At 45.6% G+C, this 16,605-nt stretch overlaps 1 protein-coding gene across 1 annotated transcript in view; it reads right to left on the bottom strand.

Annotated features, from left to right (window-relative positions):
- WNT3A (Wnt family member 3A) overlaps positions 1 to 16,605 on the bottom strand; it is an 86,873-nt gene that overhangs the window by 25,647 nt on the left and 44,621 nt on the right. The window contains exon 2 of the mRNA XM_052791595.1: positions 10,987 to 11,228. Within this exon, the coding sequence (XP_052647555.1) occupies positions 10,987 to 11,228 (242 nt within the window). The remainder of the gene's footprint in view (positions 1 to 10,986; positions 11,229 to 16,605) is intronic.

The following is a 16,605-nucleotide window of genomic DNA, read 5'->3' on the forward strand; positions in this document are numbered from 1 at the left end:
GAAAAACTGGCCCAGAAAATAAATAAATACATTTTTGACAAGATATAGTATCTCCTAGGCTGGATCCTGCGTGCCTAGCCTAAGGGGTCTCCAACTTTTTTATGGCTCCGGGTGAACAGAAGTATCTCCTTGTGCCCTCCCCACCCATTCACACTCCCACAGCATCCCTGTGGCAACAGCTTCCCTGGGAAAGTAGCATGATTAGGAAAGGGTAAACCATAATTATTAGCTATCATTTAATGTGATTTAGCACCTGGAAATAATGGAGAGGAAATTGTGCCAGATGCTTAGTCAACGAACTGCAGCCTACCAGGAAGTGTTCCATGAAGCATTACTGCCCTGTCGATCAAACTTGAGAGCAACAGTCATAAGTAGGCCAATAAAACTACCTAAAATATGTTGCAAGAGCTGCAGGGCCCTACATCTGACCTACTTTGGTATCACTCTCTTTGAAGTATCCAGTCGTTTCTGTGGTGTACTCCGTGGGAAATGGAGATGAAGAGGAAGGAGGACCTGCTCCACTGTCTCCATCACAGTGAAAAGCAGAGTCAGAACCAGAATATCTTTTTTCTGCCTTGCTCCCTATCACTGGTCCAGGCTCGGTCTGGAGAAGCCAGCCAGATAACATGTATGCTTTGTAAACTGTTTTTCTTCTCTAGGAAGGTTGAGATGATTCAAGAGGAAATAAAGTGAAAGACACTCTCCATTCCTCCACCCATGACCTGTACCCACTCTTGAGTTCCACCTCAGGCCATGTGGATGGCTCTGTTTTCCAGGATCTGGTGGGCTCTCTGGCTTTCTGTCTGTGCTTTGCCATCAGTTTTTAGGGTCACCTGCAGCCAAAGCTCCAGAGCCTCCCTGAGGTTCACCATGTTGCCTTCTACTTCCTAAAAAAGCCTGTCCAAAACAAAACAAACCCATGACAGTTTCCTTCAAGTCCTTCCCTAAAGCATATCCACACTACGACATACCTATAGCCCTCTTTTATGGGCCCATCTTACAGTGTTCTGCTGTAGGTAACACTCTCCAGAAGCATCTCAGTGACCCATAGGAACTCACTGAAGGTGAGCAGGAGACAGTGCACCGTGCACTTCTCTGCTTAATGTCTTGGGGTCTACTTCACAGAGTCCTTGGCTACCTTGGCTTCACCCATCTCATGCTGTTTTTCCAAAAAATGCCACTTCTGTGCAGCACCTCTGCCTACACTGGAGCAGTGGAAGTCCCTACCTACTGGTAGCTGCCTCCCATGAAGCTCTCTGATTCTGTGACTTTGCATCTCCCAAGACTTTGAAGCCCCCAAAAGCCTGCTTTCCTCTTACTCCTGCTTTGTCCTCATTGCTCAGTCTTAAGTCAGCTGTGCCCTAATCATTCCTATGAGCACATCGTTCACATGCACAACAGAAATCCAAATACAGTCATAACAATCTTTCTGAACGATTCCCCCTCCTGGTGGCTGAGCCCTGCCTCTTTGTTAAGCCTTTGGATCATCTTGGATGACCAGAGATTCCTTCCTTTGAAGGAGGTGCTCCCTGAAAGATGGGGCTGAGAGAGCAAGGAATGAGAGAAGTTGATCCATCAAGGCACGTGCTTCCTCCTGCAGCAGACCTTTGCAGGGAGCATGTTAACGTATCTCCTGCCGAAAAGTGCCTTGGCTGTCTGCCCTGTCTGCTCTGCAGGAGACAGCCCTGTTCCACTGCCGTGCAAGCCCATAGCCCAGAAAGAAGCATGCAGAGTGTTTTTATATACCCTGTTTTTCCTCTTGCTGCCATGTCATATCTGCTCGGGGAGGGATAGGAGGAAATTCTCTGCTTGTTATAAAGGAATCCAACCAGATGATCCCACAGCCCCTTCTGGCCTTAAAATCCCCATGTCTATTCAGCACTGCCAGCTCATAACACATCTCACGGGGAAGAAAAGCCACATTCACGGGCTAGGATCCCTCTTTGTCAGAAGACTTTGCTTGTTTTGGCTGTTCGGTACATAGGAGCGCGGGCAGACACACGTCTAGCTCCTCAACCGGCAAAACCCACCCTTGCGGACCTGAAGACGGGGCACCCCGGTTTAGGACCCATCCCATAACGGTGCTTAGGGGCGAAACCCACCGCGTCCCCCTTCCCCCCCAGTGCCTCGATTGAAGGCGACCAAGCCTCCTCCGTCCCCGTTTCCCTCCCTGGCTCCCGTCCATGCGTGTGTGTGTGTGTTTGTGTGTTTGTGCAGCCTGTTGTGTGCCAAGGGCCCATTTGGGGCTGGGATTCTCCCGGGACAAAGGGATGCTAATCAGCTCCCTCTACTGTTCCCTTTTGTCTAGGGCTAGCTCCCACGCTTGGACTTGGCAACTCTGGGATGCGGCAGAGGGAGCTCCTTGTTGCAATCAGCCTGAGCCCAGTTGGGGAATGCAACGTACCCAGCAGGGAAAGGGGAAGAAGGGGAGGCGAGGGGGAGGGAAGGAAATAAATCTATAACTCCACGCAGCCCGCTCCCTGCCAGCCCGTCGCATTGTGCACGCTGCCCGAGGCAGAAGTTTCCAGTGCCTCCCGCCGCAGGGAGAGACGCCACCGGTTTTGTAGCCACGGGCTGTCTTGTTCCTTCTCCCCTCCCTGATCCCCCGTCTAATGTTTTAGTCGCCAGCAAAATCTCCATGTCAGGGTTGACAGATGAGGGTTGGTGCAGCGGGAGGTAGAGGGAGCCCAGAAAGCAAACAGGATCGGCTCCTGGCATTGCTGCCATTTCTTTTTCACCATCACTGCTCTCCCGGGTTTGCAGCCTGTGTCTGGGTGTTGGCTGTGTACAGTTGTTTTACACGGGCCGCCTCATCTCTGGCGAACTGCACAGATGCGCAAGAGCCAGGCTTTATCCCGCGATTGCTTTACAGGTGGAGAGGTGATGAGGTCGGAGCCTCTCACTAAGAAACCCAGAAAACACTTGAGCCCACCAAACGCAGGCCACGCACAGCCTCCGGTTGTCTTGGGGCTGGAGGGGCAAATGCAGCAAGATGTGATGCTAACCATAGTCTTCTGGGTGCTATCCCAGTGTGCCAGAGGGCTGCCCAGTGCTTGCCCTTGAACATCTCTGAAGTCACAAGAGGCTGAAGTGACCCCTTCTGATGGTGACCTGGCCCCACCAGCAGCTCCAGCAGGAACAGAAGGAGCTCCTCTGCCACCTCATTGGTATCCTGCTCCCAACGGCTGAGGGACTAACACGTTGGCAAGTTTCCTCAGCATCTCTGTTTGCTGCCACTGCAACTTGCAGCTCTTGCCAAGGCTCAGTGGAAGCTGCTAATCTCCCAGTACTGATGTGGGCTACAAACCAGAGATGTGGCTACAGCTCATCTAGACATCCCCAAACTGCATGTCCTCTCTGAGGCTGCTGCATAAAAGCCTGTGTAGCTGCTGCTACGTAAAAGCCAGTTCAGAAATGCTGCAACCGTGAATATGGGCTGTTCTGTACCTGTGGGCTGGAACGTGGACTCAGGCAGTGGAGCAATATGCTGGTACTTATGACTGTCTCATCCCCTGCAGCAATCCCCAGCTCCAAGCTCCGTTTCCACTGACACTAAACACAACTGATGTTTCTGTCTTGAGCCAGGATCTGCCAGTCTTTTTCTCAGCAGCACTGGCAAATCTCTGGCCTACAGTATTTATGCATCTTGACGGCTGAGTGGAGCTTGCATAGTCACATTTTCAATCCTGATCCTTCCAGTTTCCTTCCCCATAGTTACAGGGTAGAGTTTGTAGATCTCCGTTGTTGATACCAGGGCAGCTGCCCAAATTGCCATTAGCGGAGAGGTAGACGGGGTGTGGTTGGAAATCAGATCCTCTTGGGAAGAGTTTCATGAGAGAGCAGAGAGTACCTCCTACATGTAACTAACCTCCTGGATGGATCAGTATCTTGTGGCTTTCTGCTCATGCCTTACTTTATTGCAGAAGTGGAGAAGTCTGATCTAGGGCAGAGAAAGGGGGGGAAGCATTTGGCACAGAGACAACTGAGATGCCAGAATGCCATCAGGAAAATATGATGAGGTCTGCTAAACATATTAATTTTAAATCATGCAAGACATTATGAGATGGTATTATGCCTGAAGTAGCAAGGAACAGCCTGAATTCAGTGGTCCAGGAGATCCTTTTCAGTGAGATGCTCTTGCATTAGTAAAATGGCCTCTCCAACAGAGGCTGGATGTCAGGACTGCTTTCTAACAGGAGAAAGACGGGGGGGTGGGAACTATTTGCCCCCAAGCTGGGCCTCTAAGAAGTACACATGGAAGTCTGAGCCTGTAGCCCTAGGCTCCCTCTATAGTCAATGGAGAGAAATAAACATCTTGGTATGATTCATGTTATCCTGAGATACGTGTCTAAGATAGGTCAGATGAATTGCTCTCTGGAGATGCCGATTGCTCTCCACTGACTACAAAGGGAGCCTGGGGTGACTAGCTCAGATTTTGACATCTAACTTTGGTAGATGAGATCAGGCCTATCAGAGAGCCTGTGGAGCGATATTGTTACGACACAGCAAGAAAAAAATACGGAGGAGACTTGTGTCTCTGAGGTATTACAACTGAATTTAAAAGTCTTGTTCTGTTCTTGCTAAACCCAGGGAAAAACTCCTTTCACTAGACACAAGATGAGCTTTCTCATCCAGAGTAGTAGCAGGGACAAAAGAGTCAACCCATGAACACAGCTACATTTTGGCTTTCTTGAGAGAGACAAGACATGGGGCTTATCCCCAAAACATCTAAAGTCCAAAATAAGCCTAGCTGCAAAATAAACCTAATCCAAAATAAGCCTAGCTGCAACGGTAACAGCGCGCAGCATCCCATATGAAACTGGATGTGGCTTGAATCCCACATCTCTCATGAGCTAGGCAAATGCCTGCTCTGCCCTTCATGAGGTCCCTGGGAGCAGGAATCTTCTCATCAAGAGCCGGTCTCCCTGGATTCCCTCAGTGATTGATGGAGAGATGTAGAAACTTCAGGGTGTGAATAATTTAATCCTAACTGTCTAGAATACATCAGATGAATCATGCCCCAGAGGACCCCAGCATCAAATGGAACTCCCTCGACCTGTCTCGCTGTCTGACATAATGGACCCAAAATTTTGCTGACCCACTGCTCTTCTGCAGGCCTCAATTTTAACTTTTTATAAAATGTAATTAGCAAAGAAAATGCTCTGTTCTAGAAGAGTTACTCTGAATGTAGCAAAGAAAAATACAGTGGCTAGTTGTCAACACCACAGCCATGTCGCATTAGAAATGAGACTTGTAAAAGGGGAGGTAGATAGATTGTCTATCTTTTGGTGGTATGTCAATGCAAGATGTCCTTTGGGAACAGATGTCATAGTCAAATCCAGATTTTGGTTTTATTCCAGAAGTCTTGAGATGAAATTCTCCAGTCTGCATCACACAAGTAGTCTGCTTGGATGATCTGACAGTCCTGACAGGCTATAAACGTGCAGTGTGTGCAATACTGTGGGAGGGAAAAAGGCATTTGAGATCCAGGGATCTCATATCTCTGCCAATAACACACTGTTACTGCTGCCCCTTTCCATTGCCAAGTAGCCTTCAAAGAGATTATTTGGTATCATTTTCTGAAGAACACTCTGCCAAGTCTATAAGACAGTGTCATCTGCAGGAACATCATGAGTGAAGGTAACAGAAATTCTTTAGGCTTCATGGTCTCCCTGGATAAGATGACAGGAAGATCCCATCCCATCCCACCCCACCCCATCCCAGCTTGATTTGAGTTGGAAGTGCTGGAAGGCAAGACATCTACCCAGTTTAATAATGAAGCAATCATGTGGTCTCGAATACTCCGTATTTCATTCCATGCTCATTCTGCACAAATGGAACCGCACAAACAGGAGCTGTATCAAAAAGGACATCTCTTTACTGGACAGGAATGCGGTTAACTCAGGGGGGCACGAACAGTGGATCACTCTACCGCTTCTGTGGCTCTCGTCATTTGCCTTCTAGCAGGGGCGACAGCCAACGATTATTTCCGGAATGAATTTATGCCCCCGAGCCTCCGCATCACCCATTAGGCTCTCATTTGTCCAGTGGGGAATTTGATATATGTCCTCAGAGGGCACATCCGACGGGCGCAGACACTTGACAAAGCAACGGGACGTGCGCGCACCCGCCCCAGCTCGTTCAAACCCCCTCGCACGCCGGCAAACGCCCCGACGTACAAAAAGGGACGGTGCGGCTTCCCAAGGTTGCATGAGTGTTAAACTCTAATAAACAAGCCCCATCGGCGAAAGCTGAAAGAATCTGAGCCCTCCCCAACAAAGCATTTAATCCAGTTTGGCGTAACCTTTGACATTATTAGGGATCGCAGTGACCCTAATCCAATCAGATTGATTAACTAAAGCGGAGACCCCATAAGCTGACCCCCCTCTGGCATCTGCTATTTAGTCCTGACCAAACAGTGGGAGAGACGTGCCGTATTTACACCACAATGGGTCCGCGCTGAGAACCTGTTTCATTACAGAGCGACTTAAACTCCCATTACTCCATCAATGTATCATTCTTCAATAGTTCATTAAAAGCTGCTCCTCCACAATAACTATTAACCATTTCTCAGTCCAGCTGGCAGGTTTAAAGCCCCAGCCAGTCTTTAGCAGAAGGAGGTGGGAGTGAGTGAAAGAAATAGATAGACAAGGGCTCCCTTTTTAAATTTAAACGAACTGGGGGCTTAAATAGTTTGAGGTAATTTACTTTTATTGAATGGGGGAGGAGAGGGAGGAAAGTTTTATTTTGACTTAATTATGTGCTGGGGTCCTTTAAAGAGACAGGGCCATGATAAGCTTTTATTGTATTACTTCTCTTGAGATTGGTTCATATTTCTGCCCAGAAGAGTTTCAAAGAGAGCTCGTACGGCGTTGAGAGACTATCAAATGCACCACAACTTAAACATGAACAGCGTCTTCAGTCCACAAAAGCTAAAACCAGGGTGAAAGACACAATTCCCAATAAATGGCACTTAAGTTTGAGATGGAAAACGCTTGTTAGGTTGCACCATTCACTTTCTGTTGTTAGTGACGGCATGTCCCTCTACTACATCCTCCAAAGTTTTATCCTGTATATTTTTAAAAGCAACTCAAAAATCTTCCCTTGTCCTTGGGAAACTGAAAGATGCAGCAACTGCCTTACAAACTGCCAAACCTCTCAGGTAAGCGGCTGGGCATGAGCTGTGACTAAGGTGATCACTTAAGGTCATGTGGCTATGGCCATGTTCTGCTCCACAGCTTCACACAATACAGGTGAAGAAACAAACGAGAGCAAATTATTTCCTCTAGAAATTACTCTGTTAGAAAAGTTCAAGTGAGGGGTTCCTTCCACTGTCCAGTAGTTGAGATTTGAACTTCTGGGAAACTAGAAATGAGACTAGAAAATGAATGGTAGCCTCTTATATATGACTGATAAACAGAAAGCTAGGTTTAGGTAGAGGGAAAGAGATCAGGCCCACTTCTTTTCCTATATAGGCATCCTGTTCTTTGCATTCCCAGTAGTCTAGGGTACCTGAGACACCTATTTTCTAGTGCTTTGCAAGAAAGATCCAACAGTGGCACCTAGCTGAACGTTTCTCCATGGAGCTGCACAGCTGCTCCTATGCTCCCAAGACCACAAAGGAGGAGAACACCCCTCTTCCAACAGCCCCGTAGCAATTCCACCTCCTGCTAATGCCTGAATCGTTCCCCAATCAGGTAGCACAGCATAGCGAGGAACGTGACTGTTCCATTTGAATGGGGAACATTTATTCCACAGCCTGAAAAACAGTAATCTACTAGCTGGATAGGATGGGGGATTTCTGCTGTTCATATGTCCTGAGTGACATATGAAGAGCTAGAAGGACATAGGGCCAAGCCTGTCAAGTGTTGCCTCCAAATAACAGCAGGTCTGGATCCCCAGAACATCACCATTCCCTTGTAGCCGAGTTCATGAGTACCATTGCTGATTAATATGTGATTCATTAGGCCTGGCTATGGAAATGTTAAAAGAAAATATACATAAATATAGTTGTAGCTAAAACATGTGGGATTTCTTTCCATAAACAGGCTGATGGGGAAAAAGAGTCAGGTTTTAGAAGAGATATCAGAATATGGCTCTTAACAGGACCAAAGTCTGGTGACACTTTGGCACTGCTGAATCACAGCTCAAGCCTAGCCCTGAATTAGCAATGAGATACCGAAGCAGCAAGGGCAGCCCAGACAGTGAGGCGGCCTCAGTGAGATTTGGGCCTAGAATGTATTTCCTGAAGGCATTAAAATCGGTCCTTTTCAATGAAAGAATTGCAGATAGTAGTGTAAGGTAAAAGGGAGTTGCTTAAGTGACTATGCTGGTTTGTGCTGAGGGAGACTGGGGTCTCTACTGACTCAAATGAGAAGCTGCAGTTAGATCTTGGGTGACTTAAAATCCAAGCTACAAAACAGAGTTTTGCTTGTTTGCTTTCTTTCTCTCCTTTTCTCCTTCTGTCTTTCTGGGTAGGAGCTCAAATATGTTCTTACCCTGGGGGATCTGCCGCACAAGAATGCGACTGAGCTGTTTTTTTTCTCCCCCCTCCTGCTGTAGGTGAAGCAAAACTGAAGGGTGGTTTGATTCTCCCTCAAGGAACAACATTCTTCAGTTATGAAATCGTCCCAGCCTTCTTTCCCTCCCTGAGCCCGGCTACCGAAAGCCTGCAGTCTCAAGCAGGGACAGACCCTTCGTGTCGACATCGCTGTGAGATAAGAGTGTTTGGCAGCTCGTGGGATCGGAGTTCCTTCGGTCAGCAAGGAGGTGAGGATCGCTTTCCTCATGTACGGGGTATAATTGCTACAGGAGATGTGGAGCATCTAATCCAAGACCATCTGGGAGCACCAGGTACTCCATGTGTCCTTGAGGACATCCAGCCTCATGACAAGGCAAAGAAATTGTGTTATCTGGTTCCCTTACTGCCTGTGCCCATGAATGGTCTTGGGCAGGTCACGCTGGGCTTGTGACTATGGGAGAAATACTCAGTTTGGCTGTGCTGGCTTAATTCAACTGCTGCAGTCTCCCAGGAGTGATGTACCCAGAAAGGGTGCTTTAATTGCATGCAAAACATTGTGGTATGACACTTTGATATAAGCTTAAGTACCCCACACTGCAGATCTTACAGGTGTAATTGTTTTGGGATAATCTCTCACTGCTAAACCCAAATAGTGACACTAGCATTAATATGGTGCCTCAGCTCCCCAGCTCGAACAGGATAACCCCACCAGCTGAAACCACCCATTCTCCTGCTGGGTGCATGTAAAAAGCCTGTTTTCACTGGTGGAGGCCCTGCCATGATACAAATCAAGGCTTTGCTTTCTCTTGGCTGCCCTATTTTTCAAAATTCACACAAAAGGAAATGCCCAAGTATCTTCTGAGTAATGAAGCAGGGGAAAAACAAACAAACCCCTGATCTCCAGATGGCAAGCACTGGAAGAACGTGCCCCAAGGTGGGTGTAGATCAGCTACATACACCAACTCAGGAGATTCCCTGAAACTATCCCAGATGCTCCCTCCTCTCTCATACGAGGTCAAACGGTGCTACTCCACTGTTCCAGACAAAGTAATTCCAACTCTCAGACTATCAGGAACCTGTAACTGTTACTCTTGCAAAACCAGAAAAAGAAAGAAAGAAAGAAAAGAAAGAAAAGAAAGAAAAGAAAGAAAAGAAAGAAAGAAAGAAAGAAAAGAAAGAAAAGAAAGAAAGAAAGAAAGAAAGAAAGAAAGAAAGAAAGAAAGAAAGAAAGAAAGAAAGAAAGAAAAGAGGATTCCCAAGCCTCTTCTGCTGGTGCTCTCCTAAGAGAAAGCAGCCATACTCCTGCACAGCTCTGCACAGGGCACCTGGACTTACGATCTGGGCAGGAATCAAATGCAAAGTGAGTTTGCCTCTTGGATGAACCCCTTTGTGCTAAAGGAAAAGGCAGAGCTTGACCCAGACTCACTGAGATCAGCAGGAGAAGGCTGGACTTTAAAAGGCATACTACAAGGGCAAAGAAGGATAAAACAGTTCTTATGGGCTAAAATAAGCTCCTGCCAACTTATAGGGGAAAAGACCAGATACTCAGACTTAGCCAGATGCTTAAATCCCACTGCATTCAACAACTTAGGGCAAAACTTTTCTAGGAGCTCTCACTTATATCAATGGGTGCTGTGTCAGAATTAGTTGCCTGAATTAGCACCCTGTCTTAATTTGCCACCTTCATAACCAATGAAAGCAGAACCATTAATTGATGGCGATTTCCTCAGGCCTTTGATCTTCATTGTATCCCATTAAGGTATCAAAACTGATGTTATCTAAGTCCAGCCCCTAGGAACCATCCCCAACAGCCCATCAATTCCCCTCTGCAATTGTCGAGGGAGCTGAAAATGTGGCATGAAATGCCATGGGGTCAGAAAAGGAGCCAGACGTCCAGCCTGACCACTGAAAACACAATAATCCTTTGTGTTCCTTCCAAGGGGCATAGAATCATAGGATAATTCATGTTGAAAGGGACCCTGGGAGGTCTCTACTCCAACCTCCTGCTCCAAGCAGGGTCAGAGATGACCTTACTCTCTGCGCATTGCCAAGTGGGGCACTTCCCAGTTCTCTGGGTCACCTATACAATCCCAGTAGAGGTTTGAGGTAGAAATTATGGTTACCTGTGACTGGATGTTGGCTGTAAAATGGAGGTGGTGGGTAACCACTCAACTTATACTGGGGAGGCACACATGTACTTGCTATTCCTATGAGAAAGCTTAATTATCTTCTTTTCTGTACAAAAGACCTTCTGGGTCAGGTTTGAACTGCTTGGATGGGGTCCTGGGCCAACAAAATTTTCCCTGCCTGTGTCGCACATCTCCTTTATCAAGCTCAAGTCTCCAGCAGCCCATTTTACATGACATTTTATCAGAAGCGAAGGAGTTCACAGTAGGTTTCTCAAGATCTCTGCTGCTACTCCACCATGGATGTTGCTGTCGCCAAACCCGCAGCACTGCACTCACCTTTATCTAGCACAGGTCCAAAGATGGCTAAGCTGTCATTGACAGTCGTGCAGTTCCACCTCCTCCCTCGAAATTGGTGTTGGCATTCCTGGATCCCAATCTTTACCCCTTCTGCTACGCTGGGCATGATCTCCACATAGTTCCGACAGAAGCGTAGCTGCTTGGGTACCAGTCCTGGGATGCTCCCGCATAGGATGGGCTGAGTCCCCAGGGAGGAATACTGGTGACCAATTGCCAAGGACCTGGAAGAAAAACACGGAAAAAGAGATTCTGTCAGGCTGGATTTCACCTTTGTACTTGGTTCAACAGAAAGGGGACAGAAAATGAACATCTTCAGTTCTTCTGCATTCCCCTCGCCAGAAAACATCCTTTGTGCTGTCATCCCTCCCAAAAAAACATCATCTCTCTCCTGAAGTTCCCTACAGACCCAACAAGGCAAGCAACTCTACCTTTAATATCTTCCTTCCCTTTTCTTCATCCTCTCAAAGCCTTAATCCATCATTGTGCTGCTTCTTCCCAAAGATGCTCAGCTCATACAGCTAGTTTTCTTTGCAACCAGAGTGTCAAACCCATATTTCTTTCTTTGAAAGCCAAGCACACCTATACAAGGACAGGTATGTTTTATAGGAAATCTTGGCAGCTGAGGGAGCCCACGGATTAGACAGTCAAAAGCACTTTCAGAGCTATACAAAGTAATAACACCAACAGTAGAAGACACCACGCGCCAAGTCTTTGGATGGGGAACACCAAAAATTGACAACCATCATACAATTCAACAGTGTGCTCTATATACTTGAACTTTACCAACTGGAACTTACCCTAACGACTCAAGCAGTTTGGACCCTGAGAACTTAAAAAACCCAACTCTGAGCTAAATGCTGCAGGAGTGCTATATAAATTCACTACCATAAACAGTTAAATTTCCTGTGCTATAGAGGAAAGGGGATGGAAATGTAGCCCTGCTAGAATACAAACGACTTGGGGAAAAACTCTCCTATGGCTTAATATGGGTCTAATACCAACGCTGTTCTCCTGTGTGAACAACTGTACTCATGTTACTAGAAACATTCATGCAAAGGTGCGTGCAAGTTGGGAGCCATGCCTGGCATGTTGGTAACAACCCTGGAAGTATGGTCTAGAAAAGATTTTCTACTGTTTACAAAGCATTTCCACACCTGCTTAATCCAAGCATGTGCTTTGCAAAGCTTAATACTGGTGCTTTCTAATCAGGTTGAAGTGTTTTAAAAACGAATTGTTAAAATGGTTGTCGGTGTCCTTCCGGATATTAGTTTAGCACATTTTCACTTTACTTTCACACCAGTTTCAATCTGGGAATTTTCAAAAGTAGGGCTGTATTTTCACAAAATAATGCCAGCTTTGCTGTATTGTCATAAGGATGTGGAAAGTCTGCTTTGACAATCAATCTGTGAATTGCTTTGGTTAAAGTGAGGAGAGTGAAATAAAAAGAAAAAACACAAACTAAAAAAACCCCAACAAAACTTGAGTGCAAATTCTGCGCACAGCCAAATGGAAGTCTGTTGCAAGGAGTGTCCATGAACCAATACGTTGGTTGAAGCCTTAGAGACAAACAAGTCAGCTATGCAGAGAGATCAGCAGATATGTAGCTAATTAGATAGATTTTTAGTGTTTTTACTGGTGCTTCTAATAATAACCTTGATTACTAAAACTGAAGGGATTTTTAGAGTATAATTTCCTTTTCTTCTAATTAAATCTTTTGATTGACTTTTCTGCTCAGAATTAATGACAAACAGAAACCTGCCTGGGCAGTGTGTATTTCTGTTTACATTCATTTTTACTATGTGGTTTTCATTTGGGAACAGCCTGGTGTGTTTGAATTATCAACAGGGCAGTCAGGGAATATGCCTTCACTCTTTTGCTCTGACTGAAAAAAAGTACAAGAATTCTATCATTGCTGGAGTTAACAAGAAAATTATCTTGACTTTAGCACTTCTCTAGGCTAGATAAAAAATGCTTTAAAGTGTCTGTCTTTTTTATGGGAGAAGGGTCCTTGCAGCCAGTTAGCTCCTTTCCTGGCGGGTACCTGGTCAAGAGGGGACAGAAGTGAAAAGGAGATGGACATTCAGATGGTCAGGTACGACATCTCAGTGGCTTTGCTAACTGTGCATAGACTAGGCTTTACAAATCAGTCCCTTCCAGGCAAGTGAGACATAGGAACAACCATTTCTGGATCCCAAATGACTCTAGGTAGGAGTCTAGAAACTAGATAATCAGCTCACCTGAGAACGTGCCCTCCAGTAAATGAACTTTAGGTGGACAAGGTAGGAGTTGCCTGGGAAAGAAAAGGATTTTCAGCTAATTTCCTAGTCTTAGATGCCTCTTTCTACCTCAGCTGCAATTTGGGGAGAAGATAAATCTCACTTAACATTAGAAGACAATTCATCCTACCCTAAGGAGGGAGATGAACTGCCCTCTGGAAGAGCATCTCTCTTCCCTTGCATTAAAAGAGGGAGGAAGGGAGCTTACATTGACCAGGAACTGTGTCCATCTCACCTACCTTCTGACGTCTGCAACATGGACATCTCCAGCTGATCTACTCACCCCAGCCTGCTTTTGTAATCAGTCAGTGGAGAGAAACAGGTACCTCTAGGGCACAATTTATCTGCCCCATTTTAGACGTCTGCTTTGGGATGAGGTGAATCATGGCCTTGCCTCCATTGACTGTATTGGCGAGGCTATCAAGACAGCCTGAGTGACTGGTTGAGTGGGATATGTCTGCACTGTAAAAGTCTCCACATGAATCATGCCATGATACCTAACAGTTGGGATGGCTAAGTTCCCTGAAGAACTCCCACCCAGGAAAGCTAAATGCTGTGTTGAAGCCCATGCAAAGAGCTCAGCTGTAGAACGGAGGCAAGTTCCTGCAGGAGCCTGCAGGAACCCACAGGAGAAGACCAAGTAAAGGACCCAGTTAACTTGTTTTCCCTATCTGAGTGGCTTGATGTGGGTTTTCCTAAGCTTTAGATTAATTCAGGGAATAACTAGTGGCAGAAAAGCACCTGTGAAATAGAGCCCATGCCAAGCCAAAGGGTGTTTTGATTTTGACTGCACTACGTATGTTTTTGTTTCATTGTTAAGTTATATACAAAACACTGGATCACAGTTTCTGGACTAAAGACACCTAAAACATCGTTTCAGCCTTCAGAGGGCTTGTTGAGTGTGTTGCCCCTGTGGCCATTTTGGGAATGCGGAGTCTTAGGGTGCTACATCTCCAAATCTCAACCCATTCAACCCCCTGAGGACTGGGAGCTAGGAGGTATTCACAGATGCTAACTTTAGGCTCAGGAGCTAAGTGGTCTTTTTCTCTATAAACAATGGGTAGAGACAGATGTCTTCATTGAAGCCTCCAGAGAAAAGCACTAACTCAGTTGATCTGACTCATCTTTCAGAGAATAGTGGTTCAGTCACTCACTATACAAGGAGTCCAGGATGGCTACTTGCAGTATCTAAAGTTAACTTTGGTGGAAACATCTGTAGAGCTTGTTCCCACATCAACTAGAGTCACTAGCATCCTTCCCAAAGCTTTCAAAAGTGTCCCATCTAGTTCCCACCAAAGACAAAGTGTCCACTGAGATAGAATCAACCTGCTGTAGGCTCCATCCATCATGTGAAGCCAGGAGGACTTTCTTGAGCTATTTAAATAGGACTTGGATGAAGCTTTAGGATTCCAGTCTCATAAACTTTTGATTTATGTGAACAGCCAAACTCATGCCTGTCTGTTTTTTGGTGGTTACTACAGTGGTAGAGTGAAAATAGGAAAAGGAGTTTATAGGTTGGTGCCCTCAACTATTCGTTTCCATTGCTGGGAAGATAATCTAAGATTAAAAAAAAAAACACAAACAACCAAAAACATGTAGAAATACTTTTAATTGCTTTTCACACTGCTCCCTTCTCAATACAGTAGGGAAACAGTCACACCTTGCTTTGATCTATGTTACAGTCTGGAAAGTTTAATCTGCAAAAGACAATCTCCAGCAAGAGTCTTGTTCTCAAGGCGTCATCAGGCACTGAGACAGTGTAATGCAAATTTGGCATTTTATGGAGGAGTGTGTAGTCACTTGACTTTCAGCTGAAGATACAGGGTGGAATCTCAAAACATCTTGCCACGAACAGTGCCTCTGCTGTTAAACATAGCTAAGCACTGTCCTCTTCCTAGTTCACTTGCAGACTCTGGAGTGTGGTAACATCTATCAGAGCACCCTCTTTTGGTCTTCTCCTTCTTTCTCCTTCTCTCTAAAGTCAATTTATCTTTAGGAGAACCAAGTTATTTCAGCTTCCTGTCATTTTTATTGGTCATGAGATATGAACCTTCCAACGCTTCCCTCCCCCCAAAAAAACAACAACAACCCAACAGCCAAAACCTGTAGAAAACATTGGGAAAGTCTATAAAGATCAGAATCTCATTCCAGTGTTACTCAATTCACTAGTAGCTCCTATAATTCATTTTCCTCACTGTTTCCAATGATTAAACCTGTATTTTGCATTTTCCACTCTTCTGTGATCTGCTTCTAAACTGTCTTCTGCATGTGGGTTATTTTGGAAATGCGGCGTCAAGAAATGAGCCAGGTGTTATCTATTGTGGTCTAACTAGGTATCATCTTCAAATTTCTTAAGCACCAACACTTCCTGGATGCATTGACCCCAACCTCTTCTTTTTCACTGGAGAATTCATGAAGCACTCAAATTTACAAAAACACTCATCCCCAGAACAGGTACAACTCAAGTTTGAACCAAGGGAAAGGGTCAAAGAGCTGTTCTTTTCAAACCAATTAGCTTTTTCTTCCCATTAGCTCAGGAGGAGCCATGAAAACACTGTTCTGTATGTCCACAGCCAAAGTTCTTGGCTTATCTTTAAGCCTTGCATGCCCTGAAGTGTTTAATTCAACCTTCAGTGAGAATTTTTTCTTTGCCAACACACCTAGAGAGCTCTTCATTTCCCTTATCTCAATCTATCTGCTCCTTCAGCAGAGCCGTTGTAAATAAGTACCTGGCCACCCTCTTAAAAAATTACATGTACCCTCCCTCTTGGAATGGACACCCCAGCCAGCTTATGAGGAAGAAATATGCAGGAAATATATGCTCATAGCTTTTTCAGAGAAAGAGAAGGCTTCAGTTTTGGATGACCTCGCTGTACAGCACCACTCTACTGACTTTTCAAGGTCCCTACCTTCTCAGTATGGCTGTCAAAAGTCCTTGACACATCAGTAGCAGCAGGTAGAGGCACGTACACCTACTTGCTTCTTCCTGAATTCTGTTATTCTTGAACCCTGTAGGAGCTCTATTTTGCTATTCATCTTGGAGAGGCCTCTTGCTGGCTCCAAGTGTGGCTGAGAACTTCCTCAGCGGACGTCCTTCTGGGGTCCCCATCACAGGTAAAACAACTGCATTTATTAGTGTTGTACAGCAAGAGTGTAACTTGTCTAATGACCCAGGATAAGACCCAGAGAGAGCTTAAGTTGCCACTGAATATTGAGAACAGCAATAGGAGTGACTTTGTTCCCTTTGTCTTATACAGATGCAAGGTGGCAGTCAGTCCTGCTGCAGAAGTTAAGTCAAAGGATGTCCACCTGCTTATAATAG

The sequence above is a fragment of the Harpia harpyja genome, chromosome 1, assembly GCF_026419915.1.
Source record: "Harpia harpyja isolate bHarHar1 chromosome 1, bHarHar1 primary haplotype, whole genome shotgun sequence".
Lineage (NCBI taxonomy): Eukaryota > Metazoa > Chordata > Aves > Accipitriformes > Accipitridae > Harpia > Harpia harpyja.